Genomic DNA, 26,489 nt, shown 5'->3' on the forward strand with positions numbered 1-26,489 from the left:
AATGATGATATTACAGTTGATACATATTTGCAGTTTGGCTAAGATGTTTTTTTTATTTATTTATTTTTTCAACATTTTATAAAAAAGTTTTTGTTGAAAGGATTTTTCCCGGATTGTTATCCCAATTTAGCACATTTTTTTGTGAAAAAATCTAATTATTTTGAATAGTGATCACATTTGTGCACTCTCCCGTCGACGAATGATGATTACAAGTAATCACTGCAAGTCGGCTGTCAACGTATTAGATTTGGCGCATGCCGCCATCTTCCTTCGTTTATGAATATTTTTCCGGGCCAAGTTTTATTTTTTTCTGAATACATTCTGTTTTCTGTATCGCTGTGGAAGCTTACCAGCAATCATCCCGCTACCGAAAATGTCTTTGTCTTTAGACATGGTGAAGCAGCATGTGGCTCATTATCCAAGGTTTTGTTTTATGGGAACAGGCTGCCACATGTGGTCAAATGTTTTTTTTGTCTGTAGATGTGGTGCAGCAGTATGTGCTTCATTATTGAAGGTTATTGTTGAATAAAATTGTGAAAATTGTCTTTCAACACAGTGAAGTTGCATTTGGCTCATTATGCAAGGATATTTTTTGTACACCCTGGTCCAAGTATCTGTAAACAATTGTATGTTTGTGATCATATCAGTATTTTGTGTATGTTCTACAGGACGTTAGTCAGAAGATCTTGTATACATCACGTCTCCTTTCTTGTGTGATTAAAGTCAAACAACTTGTACAGTTTCCAAAAGTTTATTTACAGTAGTATAGAAAATATATTCACAACAATTATTGACAAAAAATAGTTTCTTCTTCATGCTCTGGTCCAGGTACATATATACATAATACAATAAATTGCTATCTTATTACATATCTCATATCTACATGGTTGCTATGCTGAATAAACTCGCGAGGATTTAGTATCAAACTTTAAAAAAACTAAACAAACAAACAACATTGAAGAAAAATGATTTAGCCATAATTGTAATTCCGTGATGGCACGGCTTTCCCGCCCTTTTCAGCTCATAACCCTCATGAGACGTTTCCAGTTCCAGGACTGGTCGACAAACCCAAACTGGAAACCACAATTTTCCTCTTCAAATGCTTATCAAGAGGACCCGTTTTGAGACATGGGTGACATCAAGATAGCCATGATGGCAGCGCTGCGGTGGATCCCGCAAGAATCCTTCCAGGAGTGCATGAGAGCGAGAAGGTTGGGAAAGTGTGTTGGACTCCAAGATAGATTAAGGGGAAAACTTGTAGTTTGCATTTGAAGTATGTCTTTTAGTCTTGGAACTCTTCTGTTCTGGCACACATCACTACATGCTTAAAAAAAAAAGGAAGCTTTGTTGTTTTCCTCACCCACTAGCTGTGAATTTTGAGAAGATTGTGTTACTTATACCAAAGTTTGGGTTAATTATTTTGACCTAGCAGAATTTTGAGTTGATGACTGGATATTGACAGGCAGAAGTCCCCATTTACTGTAGGATTGGTTTGTGTGCAGAAGTTGAAGTCAATTTCATGTGTCGTTCATAGAAACCATTGATGCCTCAGTTAGTAACACCATTGACGTCAAACACAAGGATTAAAATTAGGGCGAAAAGCCAACATAAAAACTGTGCCACTCATATGTTAGTGACTTACTGTGGCAACCCCTGTAAGCGGAAAATTTCTTATTATTATAAAATGTAAGTAACAAAATTTTAAATTATTTTTTTTTACCACAGCTGTACTGATAACCTGGTAACCCCACGTCGCAGCAAAATCTTGACCCGACATGCCGGGTCAAATTTTACAGTCCAGTATAGCCAGCATTACCACTGTTTATATTGAAACCAACGCTAGGTTAGCTATTTCCCCCAGTTTGGGTTCATTTTGACTTAGCAGGTTTATGAGTATAAACTCATGTATATTGTCTATAGTGACGTGTCACTGCACTGAATGCAAAATGTCTTGGATGAGAGTGGACAGTTTGACGGAGAAGTCCTCCTGCAACGAGCCAGTAGAATGTTCAGAGTGAGAAGGACTGAGCTGGACTTCCAGCTCCTCCTCCATTGATGTGAATAGCTTCTCGATCCTGGCCTGGAAGGCTTGGTTTTGCTGTGCGGAATTCTGGCAGAAGCGCTCCATCGTGGCCTTGAGAGGCTGTTCGGTGAGCTCCGCTTTAAGACGCTCCAAACGATTCTGTGCCTCCGCCTTCAGTGAAGTCACTTCCCATCCTAGCCTCGAACTAAATCCCTGCCAGATTCCCGTATTACCCGCCTCTGACTCGCTCATCTCCCACGGGCGTTCCGTTTTAGCCATGAAGTCAGCCAGGATGTCAGCCAGTTTGGAGGCACTCTGCTCCAGCATTTGTGTCACCCCCTGGTGGACGACCGGATCCGGGTCCAGACCGTGGAGCTGGTGGCACAGATCGTGGGTGTTGTTGTGGAGCTGCTGGGTGAGCGGGGCCAAGAGTTCCCTCATGCTGGCCAGCGTGGAGGTGAGGTGGGCTGAGGGCGGAGCCAGCCTCTCCCTAAGTTCAGCCAGCTCCTGGCGCAGACGGGCTCGAAGGCGCTCCGACTCCACGGCGATCTTGCGCTGCATCTCTTCCGACACTGGGTTCTTGTTGTACTCTTCTTCATGGTTGTAGAGGCCGCTGTCGTCGATGTGACTCTTGTAGATTTTACTGTGGGACATAACCACTCTGTTTTAGTGTGTAGACATTAACTCATTCACTCCAAACCATTTTCACTTAAGTGTTTTCCTGGATTTTGACAGATTTTTCAAGTCCCGTGAAATATTATGTTCTATTGCTATAAAAATATGGAACATACCAAAAGAGAGATTAAAGTCTTCTTTTATCAGGGAAAAAAAGTATATTCCTATCTGTTTCCGCTGTGCAGCAATTATCAATAGAACATAGCTAAGTTTCATCGTTTTTCACAATTCTGCTTAGAACTGTGGGTAAATCAGCCTGTTTTAACATGGCCTGGTTGATCTCTTATACTCTGCAGCCACTCAACCATTTTCTGCAATAAGAGAGACTGCATCAAAGCCTTCTCTATGCTCTTGCATAAAAAACCCCCAACAAAAAACGTATAAGTACATCTTTGGGACACTTGAAACATTTAAAATATGATGTATTCATACGTTTTTGGGAGCTAATGAGTTAATAGAAATAAAGCATATCTTTGAGATGAATACACAACTAAATCACGGTTTAATTTCAATTTTGATATATAGTAACAGCCCATTATTACTCTCAGAACTTTTCCTGGTTTATCAGTGGAACAACTGCATCGACTCCCATTTCCAAGTTGGCCGTGCCCATGAATTTAGACTTCAATTTCGCAAAAACATTACAGAAATTGATGCCTAGAGATTGATCGGAGACTCAGAAAGTAAGCCGTGGTTCAGCTTGCTTGGGTGACCACGCATCTGAATGTTAGTGCTATTTTTAATCTTTCATGAAAAATTGATAGATTTAAGATATTTGGACTTAACTGAGAAAAACCACAGTATTGAGAGAGAGGTAATTTCCATAATAATCACCACATACCCCAGATTTTATACAGCCATAAAACTCACTTTCCAGCATAATGAGAGTAACTGAGTTATCCCACTCTATTTTTTTCGTTGTTGTACTTTTATAGTCAGTGATTCTCAATTATTTTTTTGTTATACCAAACCAGGAAGAAAAAAATATTTCACGCTTCCACCCTCAACTCTCCGTCGTGACTATAAATAGTACCATTTGTCTCTAAAGTGAGAGTACACCACTGCATAGGACCCAATACTCCGTCTGCACTCTCTGACAAGGAGCGCGCCAGTGCCACCTACTATAGTGGATGTGCAATTACACTTCATTCTAGTACGGCATGTACCCTGGCATCGCCTGGCAAATAATGTTTACTGTTCATTAACTTTTCAGAGGACATCCACGTGTTAAGTGTTCACTGTAAAATCTAATCCAGACACAAAGAAGCATTCATTCGTTATTCAGATTTGCTCTATTCATGAACCTTATTTTTGTCGTGCATATTTAGTTGTAGCACTAGCAGTATTTTTGCCTCTTATTTTGTGCCATTTTAACTTGTATTTATTTCTAACAATTAGGTTGACAATTTTACACTGGTTGCGCAAAATAGTCTGTTTTTTACAATGTCCTCAATTAGCTCAACTTACTCTGCCTCTTTTGTGATTTTTGACTTGGGATGAGCCTGATTGGCCTCAGAATCAGTCCAGCTCTCCTCTCTGGTGTCACGATGGAGTGGGAAAGCTGCAAGAAAATAATTTCTTATGTTGTTTTTGTAAATGTGTCAGAGATAAACAATGAACATACTTGTGTGTAACAATAATATAAATTACATACAAAATACACAGTGATGTATTGAGAATTACTTTGGGAAAATACCTGAAATTGCAATGATTGCAAAGGTGCAAATGGTGAAGATCACTTTTTCTGAACGCATGTTTTCTTTTCTGCAGAGGATAGAATACAGTACATCAATTCCATGACTGTGCCATGTAAATTAGCATTTATATTCTTCATACATTCTGCATTTTTAGTCAAGGAAAGTCAGAGAAACAGTTTGTGATCATTACCTGAGCTTCAAGGGTCTATAGAGCGACCTCTCCACACCGTCCGCCTTATAAAAGGCCTTGTTATCAGATGCCGCCTGTGTCAATAGTCAACACGTGGAGGGTCACACGGATGACACGGAACACAACATACACACACATGCGCACAAACGCAAACACACTACACACACAGATGAACTGTTGTAAAACTTTCATTTTATGGACCGAAGATGATTGAGGGCGATGACGTCAAGCCACTTTCAGATAAAAAAATCCCTAAATACTATGATAGGCATGAAGATAAAACAAGAGTCCTTCAATTCTGATGTTATTGAAAGACTACACAGCTATTATTTATTTCACCATGTATAAATGAGGTGGAAGATAAACAAAACACAAAGGGGCCTATTCACTAAAGGTTTGCGCCGCCTTTGCACCGCGCTAACCGTCAAAAATGGAGCAATCTGCGAGCGCCTAATTCATTAAACACGCGCAGATGGGGAAATCCGTCACTAAGTGCTCTGCCGAACAGATTGCGTCACGGTGCCCCGGTGTTATTTGCGCGTATACGTAAATTAGGTAATTTGCGTACATTTGACGCAAAATATGCCCACCCCAATGCAAATGAGACTCATTGATATGCAGCGTCTAATTCAAGAACGCCAGCGCAAATAGCAACACCGCGTTTGGGTGACGCAAATAACGTTTTTGGAAAGCATGTATTAACCTGACGCACCTCGATCTCCGGCAGTGCATGCCATTTGCCGCACAACATGCGCGGCTGATCACGCGGAGAGGAGAGAAAGAGAGAGAGCGTGAGGGGGAAATATTTCCGTGTTAGTTTAGGACACATAACGTAACCCGGGCTGATCGGCAATGGCGGGGAGGCATTATACGATCATTCTTATGTGCCAGATGCATACTGTACGGCCACGCCAACCTCTGAAAATATATTTTTCCAAAACGATCGCACCAATAATTTTACTTTATGAATGAAGGACGTTGTTGTCGTCCTCTCTGCTGTGTACAGCTCAATGGCGCTATAAACGCTTACTCTCAGTCCAACCTCGCTTTCTGATAATGTCATCTTTCTCGCAACTGTTAATATAACAACCATGTTCTTGACGCAAATCCATTGCCATGTGTGGTAAATCAGCGCATTCTTAGTGAATATGCCCCAAATGGTTGAACAAATTTAAGTTGTCCAAAGATTTTTTTTCTTTTTTTTTTTCTTTTAGATTTGAGTAGGCTCTTGATCTTTTGGGGATGTCCTGGTTGACACGGCTCTGCAACATCATGTGGACATCAAGGACAGCGTATCGGGATTGGCAGACTGGGGCGGTGGTCCCGGATGATGTGTTACAGCTACTCGGGGCCAATTCAGGGGTTCTGGGTAGCCCCAGTATTGCTTCTCTGATTTTTTCGGATCCTGTTGGCTTCATCAAGCCGTGATCTCCAACTTTGTCTGGAGTGGTCCTCAGCCGAGTGTGAAGCATTTGGGATGAGAGTCAGTACCTCCAAATCCGAGATCATGGTCAGAGCAATATCTCATGTTTATGTAGGTGAAAGTGGAGTCTTAGGTAAGCTACGACTCATCACCTCAAGGTCATAGTCCACGGCTGCCATGATGAACTAACTAGGTTGTAGCAGTAGTCCAAAGTCTGGTCAATACAATCACAGACGATTTGTGCATTCCTGTTCATGAAAACATTCACGTGACATGCTCACATACTGAGATGCCTGAAGAAATTCTAAACGAGATCCTTTTATAAGTGTCTGCAATAAACACATGAAAAGCCATTGGATATGGAGCAAAGGGTAACAACAACCTGAGCTCTGGTATTTCCAGCTGTTTGCAGATCAAACATTTCTGTGGAAAAACCTCTGAAAGGGGAAATTTGTATTTATTTTTTTTAAACTGAAAGCATAGACAAGCTTCTCAGAGTTGTACACTTCCTTTACAGATAAGACGATCCAGTGACGCAAAGAACAGCCACTAATGGGAAAAGCACAAACTTTGACCGTAGTCACTATTAGTAAGTAAACACGGTGTCCGAATGAACACACTATTTGTTTAATGACAAGTCATAATGGAATGCACCGTACTACGAGGTGTTTCTGATATTTTGTTTTTCTCATTGAGTTAGCTGTCTTAGAGGTGCAGAATAATAAAGCTCTCTCGGAGTGATGGAGTCTAGTTGTACACCCGTGCAAATCACGATAAGAAAGTTATTGTGGCTCAGCATTCAACCTATTCTGAAGGGACTGTGGTGGCATACTCAATATTGTGTAATTTTGACCCATGCTTAATATTTATCGTTACCTCGGGTTTCAGGAGCTTTGCTAAAAGTGTGGTGGAAAATCTACCACCCGGGGGACTTCTCGTTTGCCAACAACTGGGCATATGGCTAGCCCAGAAGAAGCAAAGAGCACCTGAGAGGATTTAGACGCAAGGCACAATTACTCGCAACATTTTTGCCCAGCAGGTAAGTTTATCACCTCCTTTTGATTTTTCATTTATTGTACTGCACATTAAATAATAATAATAATTAAAAAAAAAAAACCATCAACTTAAAACTGATAGTATTATTTTTATATAAACACTCTAAGAATAAGTCATGCTACAATGCAAACGTAGCAACTTTGGCTAATGTCATTTGTTTACAGTGTAATGCTAACTTAGTTTTGCTAGCGCGGCTATTTTGTAGGTCATCATCAAAGAGCAAGCAAAAAAAAAAAAAAGGATGGATATATGGATGCTTAATTTTTAAGGCCCCATCTTGTAAAAACCTCAGAAATAAAAGGATGCTCTCAAGCAAATCCACAAGCCAAATCATTAATCAGTTCCATGGTTGCGCTGAGAAGAACAAATAGAGCAATGTGATACTTTGTAGCCTCCCTTTGCACTGTCACTGCCACCTTAGCTCTGATGCCCTATAAATCATTCAGCATGCTAATGAAAGTCATGATGAAACGTTAGCTCATATGTTCCCTTTGCTTTCTATGAACAGACACGTTGTCAAATGTGCACTGCTACAATTAATAGAAGTTTGTTTGGATGGATAGTTGGATGGAAGTATTGAACGATATACTGTACAGTCGTTGCCATGCTGGAAGAATGCTGTGACAATTTCATGAGGTGTCTTTGGTGGCTGTTGCTTTCCTGTAGTCTGCATCCTGTTTATGCAGGCAATATCAGCCAAGATGTCCAAGAGAGGCCATCCTGTCAACCGGGTATGTTCGAATGTGTCTTATACTACTACTCCTCTACATGTTACATTATTATTATTTTTTTTATTTTTATTTTTTATTTTTATTTTTTTACATGTTACATTATCAAACAGCAGCACCTACAGAAGAATGTAACTAGTATCTCACATGAATGAGTGATGCCATTTTTAATTTTATTTCATTCCACTCTGACATGTGATCACTCCACATCTTTGTTTGTGGAGCTAGGAGACTATTTGTGTGGGTTCTTGCCATATTGCTGCATTTCTCCGTGATAGTCGTGCTTATTTTATTTTAAAATGTACATATTGTGTTTAACACACCATTAACACAGTGCAATATTTTTCCCCAAAATGCATTTGCACAACTAAAAGTCAAATTAACAGTTTCAATCAAAACTCAAATTCTTCGTGATGATTGTTTGCTTAATGTGCATATGAAATGACAACTCCATATTATTAAATAAAAATATGTATTGTTTCTGTCAGGTTTTTACTGCCTACAGGATAGCGCCACTCCAATCCCTTGTCCAAGGGGAACTTATGGGCCTGCTGTAGACAGTGTATCAATAGAAAGCTGTCTAAAGTGTCCTCCTCATCATTACTGTCCCAGACCAGGTCTGTCCGCATTTCTCCCATGTGGACCTGTGGCTCAGCAGCCTCTGTCTGGCCAGGACACCTGCATCTGCCCAGGAGAGGGACAGAACTTTCAGGTGAGAATCTACCTGAAAATGTACATTGTGTCTTCAGCTCCTCTGTTTATTCTCAATACCAACTTTCATCTTTCAAGGTTTCCGATAATTTGAGAGTGTAGCTAACCCGAACAATCAGTAGCATCTCGATGAAAGATGAGTAGGTCAGGTTTCCACACAGCAGGGTCTTGTTTCCTGTCTCAGTGTTGCACTCATAGAGAATTGGATTTGACTGTATTTCCTAGATGGGTATTGGACTGAAAAATACATTAGTGTATAAATCAGGGGTGTCCAAACTTTTCCTCTGAGGGCCACATACAGAAAAATAGAAAGCTGCAAGGGCCACTTTGATTTTTATTTTTATTTTTTGTTATTTATTAACACATTCATTGCCAGACCAGCAAAAAATGCACAATTTAACGTCTTTTTCCGTCAATGGCAGTGAATAAGTTAAACATGGTAAAAATCAATGAAGCAATTTATAAATTGTTGATATAACGTACAGTTACTTATTGAAAACTGCTAACAGTCACATCCAAATAGTGACCCCTGTGTGCCACTATAATAGATATGCCTCTCCACTGAGCAGCAGCTGATCCCAACTTGACATTCTGAACCACAAGAACAATCGGTCGTCAACTGACCACACTTAACAACCATTAATGTGATGTTTTCACATTTTTTTCATTAATAACCATTAATTAATGTGATGTTTTCACAAATTGGACGTTGACACTAAGAAACAAGTGGATGAAACTATTTTTATTTCTGGAACTGAATTATTAGCTGCAAATTTGTGTCTTTGCGTAGCTAGAAATGTTTAATCCACCCTCTTTTTTTTTTTTTTAAATAAACAGCATTGAAAAATGATTTTTAGTGTTTGGCGCAGGCCGCCAAAAATATGTATGGCGGGCCGCAAATGGCCCCCGGGCCGTAGTTTGGACACCTCTGGTATAAATTAATGAAAAAAAGAAATTATGAAAAGGGCTGACAGGATACAGAACATGCTGCCATGTATTCTCATGAGAGTTTAGTAGAAAAAGTTTACCAGACTCATGGAAGTTAAATACCCTAATGAATATAAAAAAATCATTATTATGAACTTATATTTTTCTGAAATATTTGCACAATTTAATAATTACTTTTAAAGGATCTTGCTGGGCTGCTATGCAACCCTGGAGTGACTTCACGTACCCGCATTTGAAGAACCACTGCTTTATGATGTCACAAAGGTCATTAAAAATAGTTTTCTTGTAAGCCCAGTCCGACAAATTATATTAAAATTTTTGTTGGAATTATTACCTAATTATTGTTAGACCGGGCAGATTCAGCTTGCAATGAAATGGGGAATAATTGGATGTTTATGACTTTATTAAAAGCATTCCCAATGAAGCTGTCATTGTGTGTAAATGAAAGTACAATACACTGGAAAGTCATAAAAAGCTTCCAACTAGATTTCTCTAACATGAAAGCACAAGAAGAATAGCACCACATGACCTTTTAGAATTGTATTTCTTGTTATATAACAGCACCCCATTGACTTTTCCACAGAGGAGTGACGGGCAGTGCCAATGTACCCTCGACTATCAACCGGCCAACAGTGAAGATGTGTGTGTGCATAAAGTGTACCACATTTGCAGAGATGGAAAAACACGCGCTCAACATGGAGACTGTCTGGACCGACATGAGTGGTCACTTCACTGCAGGACACAGGTCATGTGATAACATACAGACATATACGTACATGGATGCAAAAACTAGAAAGTTACATTTTGTGGCTTTCCTCTATTTGACAGGAAACACATGTAAAAAGTGCATAAACACCATTTTGAACTAATTCTGAAATGCTAACAATTTCAAAACACAATGTGTCATTTAATGTTTAACATTGTCATCTAGTACTGCTTTCACTGCTCGATTTGTGTCACCGTCACCCACACAGTGTAAATAACCTTTCACCCAGTCACACAGTGAACCCTCCACCCAGCTAAAAACACTTGATGATCCTTTTTGAATACGAGCGGAGAGATATTGTGAATCTAAATTAGTTCTTATCGTCGTTATCTCTTCCTCAGGTGTGTCCATCTGCAGAAGACTATGAGGGTTACGACGGAGAATTAGGTCTGTGTGTGTGCACAGAACCTCCTGGAAGAGCTGCGTGTGGGGGGCTATGCAGGAAAAGGCTTGCAACTGAGCTGAAACTCCAGTGCAAGTCCAATGGAGAACTGGAGCTGGTATTGGGTTCTGACAGTCAGGTGAGAAAAAAAAAGAAAAAAAAAGACATGTCTGCTTTCACATGAACATATAGAAGGACATATTAATTCAGGGGTTCTTAAACTGGGTTCAATCGAACCTAAGTGATTTGGTGAGTCAGTCTCAGGGGTTTGACGGAGGTCAAGACACACACCTGACTCATATGATTTGTGATGACGCTCTCCGCTTGGCCATCACTGGCTGGAGGAGATGATCATACTACGCTTAGCAGTCGATTTATCACTGTTGTGATCCATTCATACACTGTTGAGCAATAAAAGGAAGGTAATTGGATGAATATGTGCAACATGAATTCACGTGTATAACGGAATGTATGGCGTTCTTTTTGTCCTGGCTAGAAAAACAATAAAAATATAAATATAAAAATAAATGTGTTATTTTTTGGTATATTTTTTGGACTCTCGTTTGTGTCCAAAATGAGAAGTATGATAAAAATTCGAGCTGTAGTAGTTAGTTGCACAGTATTGCAAGCTACTACAGCAATTAAAATGAGAAAATGTGTTTTGGTTGATTTATGGTGAATATTTCTGGACATTTTTGGTGATTTTTGTCCTTTAAATGTCCTCAGCGTGTCCAAAATGAGAGGTATGATAAAAATTCAAGCTGTAGTAGTTAGTTGCACACTATTGTAAGCTACTACAGCAATCAGAATGAGAAAATTATTATTATTATTATTATTATTATTATTATTATTATTATTATTATTATTATTATTATTAATTTTTACTTTTGTTTTATTTATTTATGGACATATTTCTTTTTATTTCCATTTATTGTATTTAATTTTTGAATGACATTTTTTATATCTGTATTTATTTATTTACTATTTATTCACGTATTTATTTTTAATCTTGGCAGTTTTGGTCCTCCATTGGAAAACTTGCCTCTCTAGTGTCTCGTTGACCTACTAATGCGAACTGATATTACTGTTTGTGTGCAGGTGTCGGCCTTCTCTGGCACCGTGTTGCATACGCTCTTTAAACTGTGGGACTCCCACGGGAGCATGCAGTGTGACAACCATCTCATCCCTTCACGTCCTGTCTACATTGTTCAGACAAGCGGTTGGGCAGGCGCAAACACTTTTGCTCATTGTTGTGTTTCTTTATGTATGTCTCAAGTTTTCCTTTGTTGTTATGTGCTCTGTGAATGTAGAAGCGGGATTTCTCGGCATCCTTGGCAGCGGCATCCCGGAGGAACTTCAGCAACTTTTTTTGTCACTTTCGCCACATGGTTCGACCTGACAAAACACTTCGGAATTTATTATCATCATAATAACAGTAGCACTTTCTTTCATTCTTTTGTATTCTTTTCAGAAGCTTCGGTCCTCCCATTGGACATGCGCATAATGGCAAATAGCAGCAGTGATGGTGGGAGCATAAATAATCGTAAGAAGGGGGAATCAAGGGAAAGTGTCACTGGAATTTTCAACCCAACAACATGTCTCCACCTGGGTGATGTTCTACTGTTCACCGTCACCACCCGTGACTATCCTCAGTATGATATGTAAGTAACCAGTCGGGTAAACGTGACCCTTTGTTAAAAAAACAAAACAAAACAAAACAAAAAAACCCCCATGAAACTTGATTCTTTATCATCATTGTTTGTCAGTGACAACCTGTACAACACAAACAGCGATTTTGACTGGGGTGCATTGAGAAAACTGAAAGAGGAGCTGACTCTGTCCTGGACACCTCCCAGCTTCTTCTCAATTGTCTTTAACCAGCCTGGAGTTTATGTTTTTAAACTGAGCAGCCATCAGCACAAACGCATGGTAAGTAAATATAACATAGAACTGGATATGTGTTGCTATTAACAGTATTACCACATTTAACTTGAAAGAGTAACTTGGTTACTGTATTGATTACTTACTTTAAAAAGTAACTAAGTTGCTTTACTGGTTACTTGCTAAAAAAGTAACTAAATTAGATTACAAGTTAATTTAATAATTATATTTAGCAGATACCGACAACCCTGCTTAACATAAAAATAACATCCAATTTTGCCACTTAATTTGAAGTGATTTTTTTAAACAGTGACTTGCAAGAAGAAAGTTTGCTTTGAAAATAAAATAAAGACAACAAACTTTTTGACGTGGAATTATTTTCATTAAAAAAAAGTCTTTAGGATTGCGCTGAACAAATTTGCTATGTTTTAAAAGTAACTAAATAAATAAATTTAGCTTGCATGCAGTTAACTATCAGGGACATTTGAAGAGTAACTGTAATCTGTTTACTTGTTTGGAAAAAGTAACACAATGATTAACACTGTTTGGTCTTCAAATCTCACTTTTCAAGGTTTCATGTTCTCCCATTGCTTGCTGTGGGTTTTGTTGATTTGACCCCCACTCATGTCCCTCACCAGTACGTGCGGGTGATGGCTGCGGGCGGCCAGTGTTACGAGCCGGGGCCCTTCTTCTCAACGATCCCACGTCACATGACAAGAGTGGGCATCAGGAAGAGAGGAAACCTCTTACTGCGTCCCGACTGGCTGGTGACGGGAGGACTTCTGTTCGGAGCTGCCCTCATCTTGTGTTTATGCGTGATAATCTTGGTGGGTACAAATCTAACAAAAACTTTGGGCTTATTTGGCTTTGGGGTAAAATTTCAGATTTGGAAGCAAACGATTCTTGGAAGCAAATCCAACTCACGTTTCAGATCCTTTTCCATGAGTATGGGTGGCCTGAGAAGAAGCCAATCAGAGCGCGGTATCACTCACGGCAGATGGCCTATCACATGGAGGATTACGCATCAAAGGGTTCAAGGGTGGTCTCGCAAATGAAAATTCACAGAAAACAACAAGCTGCAATCAGGCTGACTTCCATTCAACCAGGTGGACACAAACACACACACTTGGACATCATGAAGTTGCGCAAGTTACGCAACCTCTGCTCCACGTGCACCTGCATGAAACACTCAGAATGTTGATGTATGAACATTATACAAACACGTAATAACTTCCCAGCTTTGCATCTTTTGACGTAACAGTCACTCCCACCCAACCAATTACAGCTTAAAGTCTCCTGTTATGCACCCGTGGTCATGTGCATTGTGGAAATGAAAACAGGGGGATAATGACCTCACTTGACAGGACACAACCATTCAGTCAACTACTACTCCTGAGTTACTTTGTTTTTCTAGGTTTTTACATGCTAGCCAGAGCATGAACAGAAAAACTTTGATACAAAATGGTTTTCTTTAAAATAAGTACAGTACAATTCTTAGATAAATAAATGATATTCAAAAAATACATTGAAAATGCTACATTACATTTCAAACCTATATTTTCACACTTTCGCACTTGATTTGTGGGTAACGTAGAGTTGTATTCTCCATTTAAAGGCAAAAACTGCCCTACTAAAAGGAATCTCAATTTATGTAACGATTTAAAAACTCATTCTTGACGTGTGTGTGAAGACAGATCATTTTTCAGTGACACTCAAATCATTTTTGCGGCAGCAATTTAAAAACACATGAGATGCAAAGATACTGTTTATGTTTGTTTTGGTGTTTTTTTTTATAAGGAAAGATACTTTTGCTTCTAACTTCATCAGGTACCTCATCAAGTATAAATACATATTTATTTATATTTTTTGCCACATATGTATATATTTAAATTATTATTCTTTCTCCATCCATCCATCCATCCATCCATCATCTGAACCACTTTTCTTAAAATGTATTTTTAAAATTTTGTTTTTCTTTTTTCCTTCAAATAATACAATTAGTGCAGCTATTTAAGGAACTTTCTCAAGCCTATTATTATTAATAATAATCCATCCATCCATCCATCCATTTTCTTGACCGCTTATTCCTCACAAGGGTCGCGGGGGGTGCCGGCGCCTAATAATAATAATAATAATAATAATAATACATGTATTTATTTATTTGTAATGCAATATAAACAATGCAGTTGCTCGGAAGCTTCACAAGAGGCAAGTTTTCTGGGTGTGGTGATGGATTAATTTTGTTTTTGAGGGGAACATTTCAGGTCTGGACATGACATTTTTCTGAAATTGCAGTTTCTAGTGGGCTTCGGTGAAGTTGAGACCTTTGTGTTTGTCTCGGAGCAGAGCCATCGGAGGAGTTTTGGGATTACGAACACCAGGTAGATCTGGAGGCCTTCAGCAGCAGCACTTTCTACAACCTGCTGCTCAAACACAGCGTCTCGGTCACCTCTCAGCTGGGACAGCTCACCACCGAGGTGTGAAACATACAGTACAATACTAAGATATAAATTAGTGGTATATATGGTACCTTTGCCTACCTCCTGAAATCATTCCATATTGTGCTGTTACTGTATGAGCATCAGTTTGTTTTGTCCAAGCAATGGTGGGGGGAGACATTCTATCCCATTACACATTTTATGACTCATTTTTAACATTATTGATTGCACCCTTCTATAATTTGGTTGTTTTTTGTTTTGTAAATGTAGGTCAAGGAGCTTTACCAGGGTGTTCTTGAGAAACTAAGGCTGTTTCAGCCTCGCTTTGTGGATGAGGAGAGCACGGGTGATGTTTACGACAAGACGAGGAAGGAGGTGGAAAAAGAGGTGGTCCGCAGGACGTCTTTGGCTGCACACTTGAAGACGCTGCTCCACAGTCAGCTTCAGGTTTACTGACGTACAGTACATATGATCTTATTAGCTTGTTAAATGTGTTGATTTAGATTGAAAGACTGAGACTCCCCCTGTCACTCATTAGCTCGTATTGATCAGCAAGCTGTGCTTCGATTTTTATTATTTATGCTCTTAGAGTGATCTATTGATCACACTTTGCCACCTTTATTTAAGATAAAATAAGTAGTCATATGCCTGTTCCTGGGAGCCACAACCAGTCTCCCACCACAATCTATTATTTAGCATTACAATAGTAATTATTTTCCACTTGCCGTCTGCCAGATTTTTAGGCGAGAGCAGCAGGCGCAGCAGAAGGTCCACAGTGTGTTCACAGCTCAAGTGCGAGAATGCACCAGAATACTGGGCAAGATCCGCCAGACGTCTTATGGACAGCGTCATCAAAAGTACGAGTCGTTAAGTCGTCTTTTCAGTTACGCAGTAGCTTTGAGGCTCTCATTACTAACAGTCTTCTGTCCTCAGTTTGAGCCAGCGGTTAAGGTCCCTGGTGGGTGAGATGGGGGTGCTGGTATCAGCAGAATGCCAGCGCCAGGGGACCTGGGGGCTCTTGGATGAAGGCATAGGGGCCAAGCTGCTCTGTCCTGACACAGGCACTGTGCTGAGCAAAGACAGCATCTTTGGTGAGCTTTCTCTCACTCTCACTTGAGAATTATAAGGGAACAGTACCATCTGTTGGTAAACATGCGTATTGCAAGAACACCTGAGCTCAATTACCTTTTTGTTGTACAGTCAGTAGTTTGCACATTCAAGGTAAAAGCATAATTATCACTTCGCTGATGTTATTTACATACAGTATATGTTAAAAAAAAGTTTATTGTTCCTAATGGTCTCTTCAGGTTCTGATGGGTCCCTGCGAGACAGCTGCCCAGCTCATTTTGATGCAGTCACTGGCCTCATTAGACCAAATGCTCACAGCCACATGTTGCTGAGTAGTGGTCACACGATGGCGGTTCCTCCAGATTCTTTCTTGCATCCACAGACAGGCCATGTTCTGCCCATTGCCGGAAATGTTGCCTATGACCCTGAAAGCTCTACTTTGGTGTTCACCACTGATTTATGTGCAGGTATTTAAAATGTAGGTAGTAGGACTGAAGAACTAAAGCAAGGGTGTCCAAACTTTTTCCTCTGAGGGCCACATACAGAAAAATAGAAAGCTGCAAGGGCCACTTTGATTTTTTTAAAAAGTTATTTATTAACACATTACCAGCAAAAAAAATGCATCATTTGACGTCTTTTTTCGTCAATGGCAGTGAATGAGTTAAACATGGTAAAAATCAATGAAGCAATTATAAATTGTTGATATAATGTGCAGTTACTTATTGAAAACTGCTAACAGTCACAAGGCAATTAGTGACCCCTGTGTGCCACTATAATAGATATGCCTCTCCACTGAGCAGCACCTGATCCCAACTTGACATTCTGAACCACAACAAGAACAATCGGTCGTCAACTGACCACACTAAAGAACCATTAATCTAATGTGATGTTTTCACAAATTGGACCTTGACACTCAGCAACAAGTGGATGAAACTATTTTTATTTTTGAGACTGAATTATTACCTGCAAATTTGTGTCTTTGCATAGCAAGAAATGTTTAACCCACCTTTTTTTTTTTTTTTTTTTTCAAACAGCATTGAAAAATTATTTTTAGTATTTGCCGCGGGCCGCCAAAAAGTGTATGGCGGACCGCAAATGGCCCCTGGGCCGTATTTTGGACACACCTGAACTAAAGTCTATCATTATATCTGGGAGGGAATACAGACTGCTAATGGGAGACGAAGCAAAATTGCAGCTATTATCTTTATCTTTTTATTCTAGCAAGATATGTGTATGTATTACAAAATTCTAGCTAGATCAAGCTGTGACAGCCTTCAAAACCCACCAATCACTGCTCTAATGAAGTAACCTACAGCTTTTTTCCCCCCCTATATCCAAGGAGACAACAGGAAATGGGAAAGTCCTCTTATTCCTTTCATTCCATACCCGACCTCCTGCCACTCAAACCAACCTTTGCCCAGCATTCAGCTCAGAGGCCTCCGACCAGGTCAAAAACTGCAGTTAGGTGCCCCCATGGCAGACACAGACACTGGGGTCCCGGTACCTATTCTAGCTGTGACCATCCAGCCTCAAACTGGTCTGGTCTACCCACTGGGAAAGACACATATATGCCCAATCACCCGTTTGCTACAACCTGTCCAGATCGGCTACCCAATGCTGGATCCTCGGACTGGAAACGTCGTGCTGACTGTCGGCATCAGTCTAGATCCGGTCACAGGTAAGTGAGACCACTTTTTTCTGAGTACGTTAAAATACAGTGGTACCTTGACTTGAGTGCTCCAAATGACAAGATTTTCAAGACTTGGTTGCTTTTTTTTGTTTTTTGTTTTTGTTTGTTTGTATTGGGTTGAGAGCGAAATTTTGAGTTATGAACAAGCTTTCGATGTGCTGCCGCTCGAATGAAGAAAACAAATAGCTACTTCTAGGAGTCCACTGCCCAAGTCTGTACTTAGCAATTTTGTGCAAGTACAGTACTGACGTACAAGGATTCTGCATAAGTGATGAGTTAGGTCATTGAAACTTCGGATTTGTTGCATGAGTTTAAAAAGAAAAAGAAAAAAAAAAAGAAAAAGAACATTGCTAGTGAGTGGGTTGACCAGTGGTTGTGCTAATGTGCTAAAACTAATGCTAAATGCTATTGCTAACTTGGATCATAGTTTGACAGCTGAAAATAAATAAAATCATTAACTTTGTCACAATTGGTATTGAAACTGAAAAAAGAGGCCAGCTTCGAGCACATCCCAAACTTAAAAAAATAATAAAATAAAATAATAATAATAATATTCGAGCGCAGATACTTGCATGCGCGTAATGCACAAGCTTGACACGGAGGCAGCAGTTTCACTTAAGGCCAAAGGTGGCAGTGGCAAATAAAAAAGTGACAAACTCCGCAAATCATATTTAAGGAAGTCAAACGACCACTGTAGTTACTGTTCTTTTTTTTTTTTTTTTTTTTTTTTTTTTTTTTTTTTTTTTTTTTTTTGTGTGTGTGTGTATGTGTGCGTGCGTTTGCGTGCGTGCGTTTGCGTGCGTGCGTGCGTTTGCGTGTGTGCGTTTGCGTGCGTTTGCGTGCGTGCGTGCAAATACGTATAAATTTATACTCATTCATTCACCTAAAACCTTATAAATATCCCATTACCCTTCGCCTTAACCAGGTACTTCAGAATCTTGCCAGAGTCGTGAGATTTAAATGGTCAGGAGACCAGAGAAAAGGTCAGAAAAAAAAGAAATAAAGAGAAAAGAAAGGTAAATCAAAGTGACATCCAGCACCGACCAAACACTTCCTGCCTTCCCCATGATTACAAAATCAAAGTCTTACGCCAACCCCGGAAGCCTCTAAATTCCAGCAAATTTAGCGAGATCTCAAGAGCCCAGAGGAAAAACTAAAGAGAGGAAGGAGGGAAGGATCGATAAGGCAGAGTGAGATCAATAGAAGCCAGTACATCCAATCCATCAAAGTGAAGTCCAGCACCAACAAGACCCCTCCTGCGTGGTTACAAAACCGGAGTCTTATGCCAACCCCAGAAACCTCATACTTCTAATAAATTAAGATCTCAAGTGACCAGAGGAAAAACTAAAGAGAGGAAGGAGGGAAGGATAGATAAAGAAAAGTGAGAACCACAGACACCAGCACCAACTGATTCAAGGGGCTGTGGGAGGGAGAGGGTACTTCTGTTGAGTTTCAGTAGATGCTGGTGCGACGGATCTGGCATGCATAAGGACCACCACCAAAGAGAGAAGCCGTCAACCGCGGTCCAGCAAAGCGAGCACCCCCCCCCCCCCCCCACCCCCCCCGGAATCCCCAGGCCGCGGCAGCACCAAGGCCACCCCCAAGCCACCCGAGCGGACACCGGTCAGCGAGCCGACCCAGATACCCGGAACACCCCCGCCCCAGCCCCGGCCCACACCCCCGAGCCCAAGGCCGCAGAACGAGGCCCAGCGGGCCCCCACAGCGCCCCACCGGTCCCCAGCCCCCATCCCCCCACGACCCCCCCGCACCCCACCCAAACCCGCCATCCACCACGACCCAGGCCCCACCACCCCCGACCCCCAAACCCCCGAACACACCCCGACCCCCAGCACCCAACCCCCCACCCACCCATACCTCCACCCCCCCCCCAAACAAGCCGCCCCCCCCCGACGGCCGCCACCCCCCCCCCCGCGAACCCGGCCCCCCGCGAGAACCCCCCACCCCCCCCCGGAAACCGGCACCGGGCAGCAGCGCAGAGAGGGAAGATGTGCCCACCCCACCTCCAGCCGCGCGAGATTTGCACCGCGGCGGGAGGGGGGAAGCAGAGGAGGAAGCACCAGGGGAGAAGGCGGGACACCAGAACACCGAGCCCGGTGGGGAGAGGCCCCGGTCGTCACGCCAGAGTACAAGTGACACCTAACCCTGTTACTGAGTCCGCCAGCTCGCCGACTGGCGAGCTCTACCCTTACACCGTGAATGTGGCCCCACCCAGTGTATATACAAGTGTGTGCGTGTGGTGCATTAAAATTGGGAGCAGGTGAGTCGGAGCAGAGGGAAAAAATTTCCCCTACTCCGACACACCCGTATCCCCCCCCAAAAAATGAATATGTATATGTGTGGTGCATTAAAAAAGGGAATGGAGGGACAAAGTGGTGGGGCAGGGACACAAATGGGGGGGACCACAGCGCTGCCAGGCACTGCAGTCCATCCCCTCTGATGGCTCCCCGCCCCAACTCACCCCTCCCCTTGGACGTGAGGTGCATTAAAATTGGAGGGGAGTTGAAGGGTGAAGACGGTGTTTCCACCCTTCCCCACCCCACCAAGAAATGTGTTGTGTGCCCTATGTGTATATTTACAAAGTGTATAGTGCAAGCTAGTGAAGTGAGTAAGAGGAGCGACCAGCGGGGCCTCACCCAACCCGGCGGGTGTAGGTGGCACGCCCGCCCCCCAGCACCCCCACCCCCCGCCGCCCCCCACCTCATCCACCCGGCACCACAATGGGCGGACAGCCAGCGCAGCAGGGCTACCGGACAGCCCACCAGCCACCGGGGCCCGCCCGGGGCACCAGGAGTTATACCGGAGCGGGGCAGGCCCCAAACCCTCGCCCGGCCCCCGGAGCCCGATGCCCGGGCCGGGGAGGGAGCCCCAGGCCCAGGGAGAGGGAGGGGGAGGGGCCGCAGGGCAGACAGGGAAGGGGGGGGGGGGCGGGGGAAGCGGGGAGAAGACGACAAGAAGGCGAAAGGGCGGCTGCAGGGCAGGAGGCGGGGGGGGAGAGGAGGAGGGAGGGCGACAAGGGAAAAGGGACCGGGAGGCAGAGGAGGATGGGCGGGAGGAGGCGAGGAGGGAGAGGCGACGGGGGGGAGGAAGGGGGAGGGGAGAGGGAACCACGGGGCACACCGGAGGCCCACCCACCCCGAACCGCGCCGCCGGGCACGGAGCAGCGGACCGCGCCGGGACGGCACCGCCCCGGGCACCAGGGGAAGCACCCCAACACCGCACCCCACAGGGGGCCCAGGGAGCGGCCAAGACGCAACCGCCACCGAGCAGACAACGGGGGGGGGGGGGGGGGGGGGCAGAACCACCCCCGCCCGACCACAGGGGACGGCGTCAAGAAAATTGACTAATTAGCATGCAGTAACACCAAGTGTTGATGCTTAGTGCCCACTAGAAATAGATCTTAAGGAGTTATTGAGTATAGTGTCGTATAGTGTGGTATGCTCGAGCCCACTAGCAGCAACTAGGTTCCTGACTATATAAAAATAAAAACAATCAGATACAAAATACCAAATACAGGAGCAGCGAAAACAGAAGTTGTAACGATGTGGTGGCTCTCGTTAACAGGCAGAATCTTGGCAGGATTAAGTTGCCAAATTGAGATTAAAATATTCTATGTACATAGACCATATTTGTTTAAATCTTGATACTTGATTTTTATTTAAGGCAGAGATTTTTTCCATTGAGATATAATTTATTAGTAAGTTTAACCAGTGGTCGATATTTAGAGATTGTTTATTTTTCCAATTGACAAGGATTATTTTTTTAGCAATAGTAAGGGCTATAAATATAGATTGAGATTGTTTACATGGTCGCTCAGTTATTGTTAAGTCACCTAGTAAACACAGTCTTGGAGATAAAGGAAGCCTACAGTTTAATATATCAGCGAGCTTTTCCAAGATTTTAGTCCAGAAATGCAGCACTGGAGTACATGACCATAAAGCATGAAGATAAGTATCGGCAGTGTTTTGTGAGCACTGGAGACAAATGTCGGAGTCAGAGAGTCCCATTTTTTTCATCATATATTGTGTAATATATGTTCTATGAAGTATCTTATATTGGATAAGTTGCAAATTTGTCTGTTTGGTCATTTTAAATACATTTTCACAGATTTGGGTCCAAAAGTCTGGTTCCGGAACTATAGACAAGTCTTTTTCCCATTTTAAAGTCGGTAAATACGTTTTATTTGTGTATAAAAATAACTTATATATTTTTGATATTTTCTTTATTGTTGTTGGAGAAAGCTTTATAATATCTTTAGCTAAGACAGGCAGTTGGAGCGTATCTTGAAGTGTTGGGATTTGTTTCTTAACCATATTTTTAACTTGCAGATAATGTAAGAAATTTCCCTTTTTTATTTCATATTTCTGGACCAAGTTTGTATATGATATAAACTTATTATCTGAGAAAAGATGATGAAGGTGTGTAATTCCTTTCTGCTCCCATAGGCTTAAATGGAACGACTGATTATTAAGTTGAAAGTCGGGGTTATGCCAAATGGGAGAGAGCCCACAGGGCGCCAATTGGGAGTTTGTAATTTCTAATGCCTTCCACCAGGCAGTCAGGGTGGCGGCTATCATTGGGTTTTTAAAACAATTATGTCGTCTTATTGATTTTGTAATAAAGAGTAAATCTGACAGTCTAAGATTATTACAATCCTTCTGCTCCAATTCCAACCAACAGTTAGTATCTCTGTTGGGTTGTGTCCATAGCACAAGATATTGTAGTTGATTAGCTAGATAATAGTACATAAAGTTTGGTGCCTCTAAACCTCCTTTAGATTTACTTTCCTGAAGAGTAGATAGACTAATTTTGGCTTTTTTTTTATTCCAATAGAATTTTATGATAGCAGAGTCCAGCGATTGGAACCAGTTAGACGTAGGTTTAAATGGAATCATTGAAAATAAATAATTAATCTTTGGTAAAACTTTCATTTTTATAGTAGCTATCCGTCCTATTAAAGAGATCGGAAGATTATTCCAGCGTTCCAGGTCACTACGGATACTATCCAATAATGGTGAAAAATTTAAAGAAGTTAATTCAGTTAACTTAGGTGAAATTTTAACACCTAAGTATTTTAAATTACCTGTAGGAAAGGAGTAGTGTGGATCCTGACTTGTAGGATTCCATGAATTTTCTGTAATAGGTAATAATGTTGATTTTGTCCAGTTAATAGAGTAATCTGATAAGTGAGAGAATTTAGTTATTAATTTAAATGCTTCCCCTAGCGAAATAGCAGGTTCTTCTAAATAGAGTAATATATCATCGGCATATAGATTAATTTTATGTTCTATTGTCCCGGAGTGGATTCCTTGGATCCGTCTATCCTGACGTATAGCTAATGCAAGCGGCTCAATAAATATAGCAAATAATAAAGGAGAAATTGGGCACCCTTGTCTTGTTCCCCTTTGTAAAGTAAAACTCTGTGATGTAATCCCATTAGTAGTAACTGTAGCTTTAGGAGAATCATATAATATTGAGACCCATTGAATGAATGACTCCCCGAAGCCGAATTTATTTAAGACAGCAAAGAGGAAGGACCAGTTAACTTTATCGAATGCTTTTTCTGCATCCAGCGAAATAACAACTGCCTTTTTATCATGCCGCTGTGACATACTAATCAAGTTAAAGAGTCTCCTAATATTATTAGTAGAATGACGACCTTTAATAAAACCTGTTTGATCACTATGAATAATTGTCGAGATTACCGTCTCTAATCGAGATGCCAAGGCCTTAGCGATAATTTTAATATCGGTATTAATTAGTGATATCGGTCGGTAACTTGACGGGAGGGTAGGGTCTTTTTCTGGCTTTAATAAAAGTTTAATTGCTGCTATATTCATATCTTGACGTATATCACCTTTACTTTTAATTTCAGTTACTACTCTTAGAAATAATGGAGCAAACATTAACCAGAAATGTTTAAAAAATATAGCCGGAAAGCCGTCTGGACCAGGTGCTCTGCCATTAGGCATACTGTCTAAAGCACGATACAACTCATCTATAGTAAGCGGGGTATCGAGAATATCTTTATGTTCAATAGATAACTGAGGTATATTTAAGCTGTTTAGGAATTCCTCAATATATTCAGGGTTAGGTCTATTAATTTCTGTGTATAGATTTCGATAATAGTTATAAAAAATATGGTTAATTTCTTCTGGTGATTGTGTGCATTCACCATTTATATCTTTAATAGCCGTTATAAGAGATTTTTCCCGATTCCGTTGAAGTTGATTTGCCAGGAATTTACCTGATTTATTATTATGTTCAAAATTATTATATCTCAACTGTTGTATTATAAACTCTGTCTTTTTAGATAACATGTTATCTAACTGTATTTTTATATTCTGTAGTTCTATCCATATTTGATTATTTGGGTTTAATACATATTCATCCGTTAGTTGTTTAATTTTATCTTCCAGGTATTTTTCTAATTTTTGATCCTGTTTCTTTTTATAAGTTGAATATGATATAATTTTCCCTCTAATTACCGCTTTCCCTGCTTCCCAGAGAAGAGATGGAGATATATTTGGAGAGTCATTTATTTCCAAAAAATCTGCCCACTCCCTTCTAATAATTTTATCAAACTCTACGTCTTTCAGTAATGAGATGTTAAAACGCCATATCGGGGGAGGTTTAAAGGTAGAGTCAATTTGTAGAGTGAGGGAGACTGGTGCATGATCACTTATAATTATAGAATGTATTTTTATAGCAGTTTTATCAACAATAGAATTATTTGTAAGGAAAAAATCAATTCTTGAGAATGATCGGTGCACAGCAGAGAAGAAAGTAAATTCCTTCTTAGTTGGGTTTTGAAGTCTCCAGCCATCGCTGAGGCCAAAATCCTCCATATACTCATCTATTACTTTAGCGGATCGTAATCGCCTTGTATATATCGTATTATTAGAACGATCTATTAACGGGTTCAAGACCGTGTTAAAATCACCTCCAATAATAATAGTAGAATTTGTTGCTAAATCGAGTAACCGAGAGAAAAATTCATGGAAAAAATCAGGGTCATCATTATTTGGGGCATATAAATTACCAATTGTATATACTTTATTAAATATAGTTACCTGGATAATAATATATCGGCCCTCTAAATCTGTTACTATATTATTTAGAGTAAAGAATAAATTCTTATGTATAAGTATAGAGACACCTCTTTGTCTACTATTATAGGAGGCAGAGTAAACTTGACTAAAATTTTTATCTATAAATAATTTTTCTTCTGATTTTTGTAAGTGGGTTTCTTGTAGGAGACAAATATCTGCCTTAAATTTTGAGAGATGGTCTAAAATTTTTATTCTTTTTGCCTGGGAGCGAGCGCCACACACATTCCAGGAGACCAGAGCTAATTTCTGCATACAAGCAATATAGACTCAGTCTTATGTATACATCTATATAAGCTGCTTATTAATATTAACATATTGTAGGATAGCAAAAGAGTAATTAGGCAATTTATATAATTTATATAAAGAGAGAGATAGCAAGTAGATAAGTATAATAGTGAAGAAACGTGGGGGGAAGTGAGTGTGAAGGAAATCTGTGGGGGATTCAACATAACAATACACCAGTAAATGGTGACCTAAGCGAGATTATTATTATTATTATTAATTTATTTTTTTAAGAATATATTTCTATATTATTATTATTATTATTATTATTACTTTATAGCCTATGCATAATATAAATTCATATTCTATTTCGTAACCCATTATCCATACATATACATACATATACATATACATATATATACATATATACACATATACATACACATACATATACATATACCTACGTCAAATAATCACACAATGCTCGGCTCTACCAATTGTCAGTTAGAACAGCCAAGGGGTCGAGGTTGGGTTTCGGAATAGCTGGCCGTCGATATATAATTTATCAACGACCATCGAAGTCCGTTTACCCTCCTGTCTATTTTGTTTCATGATAGGAAACAGTACTTTTCGCCGCTCGTTTATCTCTCTTGGGAATTGATCATTCATCCCGAAAGATGTCCCTTTGAGCTCCCGTCCTTTACTTTTTACCAATTCTTTATGTTTAAAATGTTCGAACTTAGCAATAATAGGACGGGGCTTATTGCCCTTACGAGCTCCGAGCCGGTGTACACGGTGAAAAGAGATATTATTTACCGTCTCCTGTGGGATCTTTAGCGATGATGTCATGAATTTTTTTATCTCACCCTCTGGATTATCTGGAGAATTTTCGGATATACCTGAGAATATTAGATTTTCCCGCATACTACGGGATTGAACATCTAAGACCGTTTCCTTTAGCATTTTATTTTCCTTTTTAATCGTCTCCAACTCGGCTGTGACAGCGACGAGAGAGGAGCGTAGCTCGGAGTTATCGCATTGGAGATCGCTTACCTGTTGGCTAACGAATTCCAAACTTGCCTTTAATTCTTTGACGTCCTCGCGGATAAGACAGAGGACGTCAAGTTTTTTATTTATGGAATCCAGCATACTCACCGATACGTCGGCGGTTGCTAAATCGTCCGTGTCTGTTGACGAGTCATTTTTCCTTTTTTTTTTCGAAGGATTATCCCGACTGGCCGCCGGCTCATCCATCGCGCAGCTATAAAAATGATCGTCAATAAAACGTTCGAGGTCGTCCACACTGGATAATATTTCCGATCTTTCTTAGAAAAGAAAAAAATCGAATTTATCTAATCATTAAATTCGGGTTTAATTAGAAATATAAAGCTAATTCTATTTTAGCAGCAGAGCGCCGCCATGTTAGATTTTCCCAGTCTCGCTACCGGTCACGCGATAGTC

The 26,489-nt window shown here is 40.7% G+C and overlaps 2 protein-coding genes across 14 annotated transcripts in view; one reads left to right on the forward strand and one right to left on the reverse strand.

Moving 5' to 3' along the window:
* Positions 1 to 732: 732 nt before the first annotated feature.
* On the reverse strand, positions 733 to 26,456 carry LOC144033092 (uncharacterized). The gene is made up of 5 exons (XM_077540912.1): positions 26,184 to 26,456; positions 4,586 to 4,659; positions 4,395 to 4,462; positions 4,166 to 4,259; positions 733 to 2,666 (listed from the first exon to the last, which is right to left on the reverse strand). The coding sequence occupies exons 1-5, from the start codon at positions 26,280 to 26,282 to the stop codon at positions 1,928 to 1,930; spliced, it is 1,074 nt and encodes a 357-aa protein (XP_077397038.1). The 5' UTR covers positions 26,283 to 26,456; the 3' UTR covers positions 733 to 1,927.
* The window catches only part of LOC144033090 (uncharacterized), a 33,941-nt gene continuing 15,011 nt past the window's right edge, over positions 7,560 to 26,489 (forward strand). For 12 of the 13 annotated variants that reach the window (XR_013287867.1, XM_077540901.1, XM_077540900.1 and 9 more), the window contains exons 1-16: positions 7,560 to 7,795; positions 8,281 to 8,504; positions 10,035 to 10,196; positions 10,559 to 10,738; positions 11,698 to 11,818; positions 11,910 to 11,987; positions 12,071 to 12,260; positions 12,366 to 12,528; positions 13,119 to 13,307; positions 13,412 to 13,586; positions 14,827 to 14,957; positions 15,189 to 15,365; positions 15,654 to 15,775; positions 15,852 to 16,009; positions 16,226 to 16,453; positions 17,326 to 17,664. Coding sequence is in view for 12 of the 13 variants with exons in the window: in XM_077540901.1 (XP_077397027.1) it covers positions 7,669 to 7,795; positions 8,281 to 8,504; positions 10,035 to 10,196; positions 10,559 to 10,738; positions 11,698 to 11,818; positions 11,910 to 11,987; positions 12,071 to 12,260; positions 12,366 to 12,528; positions 13,119 to 13,307; positions 13,412 to 13,586; positions 14,827 to 14,957; positions 15,189 to 15,365; positions 15,654 to 15,775; positions 15,852 to 16,009; positions 16,226 to 16,453; positions 17,326 to 17,664 (2,764 nt within the window). In the remaining variant the exon portion in view is untranslated. Of the gene's footprint in view, positions 7,796 to 8,280; positions 8,505 to 10,034; positions 10,197 to 10,558; positions 10,739 to 11,697; positions 11,819 to 11,852; positions 11,988 to 12,070; positions 12,261 to 12,365; positions 12,529 to 13,118; positions 13,308 to 13,411; positions 13,587 to 14,826; positions 14,958 to 15,188; positions 15,366 to 15,653; positions 15,776 to 15,851; positions 16,010 to 16,225; positions 16,454 to 17,325; positions 17,665 to 26,489 lie in introns of those variants that run through there. The other variant, XM_077540910.1, reaches the window with a different exon arrangement.

This window comes from Festucalex cinctus, chromosome 13 (assembly GCF_051991245.1).
Source record: "Festucalex cinctus isolate MCC-2025b chromosome 13, RoL_Fcin_1.0, whole genome shotgun sequence".
Classification (NCBI taxonomy): domain Eukaryota; kingdom Metazoa; phylum Chordata; class Actinopteri; order Syngnathiformes; family Syngnathidae; genus Festucalex; species Festucalex cinctus.

Excerpts from the sequence above, each read along its gene's own strand:
- LOC144033092 (XM_077540912.1), bottom strand. The coding sequence starts at position 26,282 with ATGGATGAGCCGGCGGCCAGTCGGGATAATCCTTCGAAAAAAAAAAGG. Across the intron at positions 4,463-4,585 it reads TATAGACCCTTGAAGCTCAG|AAAAGAAAACATGCGTTCAG; the intron begins GTAATGATCACA and ends TATCCTCTGCAG. Across the intron at positions 4,260-4,394 it reads TGCAATCATTGCAATTTCAG|CTTTCCCACTCCATCGTGAC; the intron begins GTATTTTCCCAA and ends ATTTTCTTGCAG.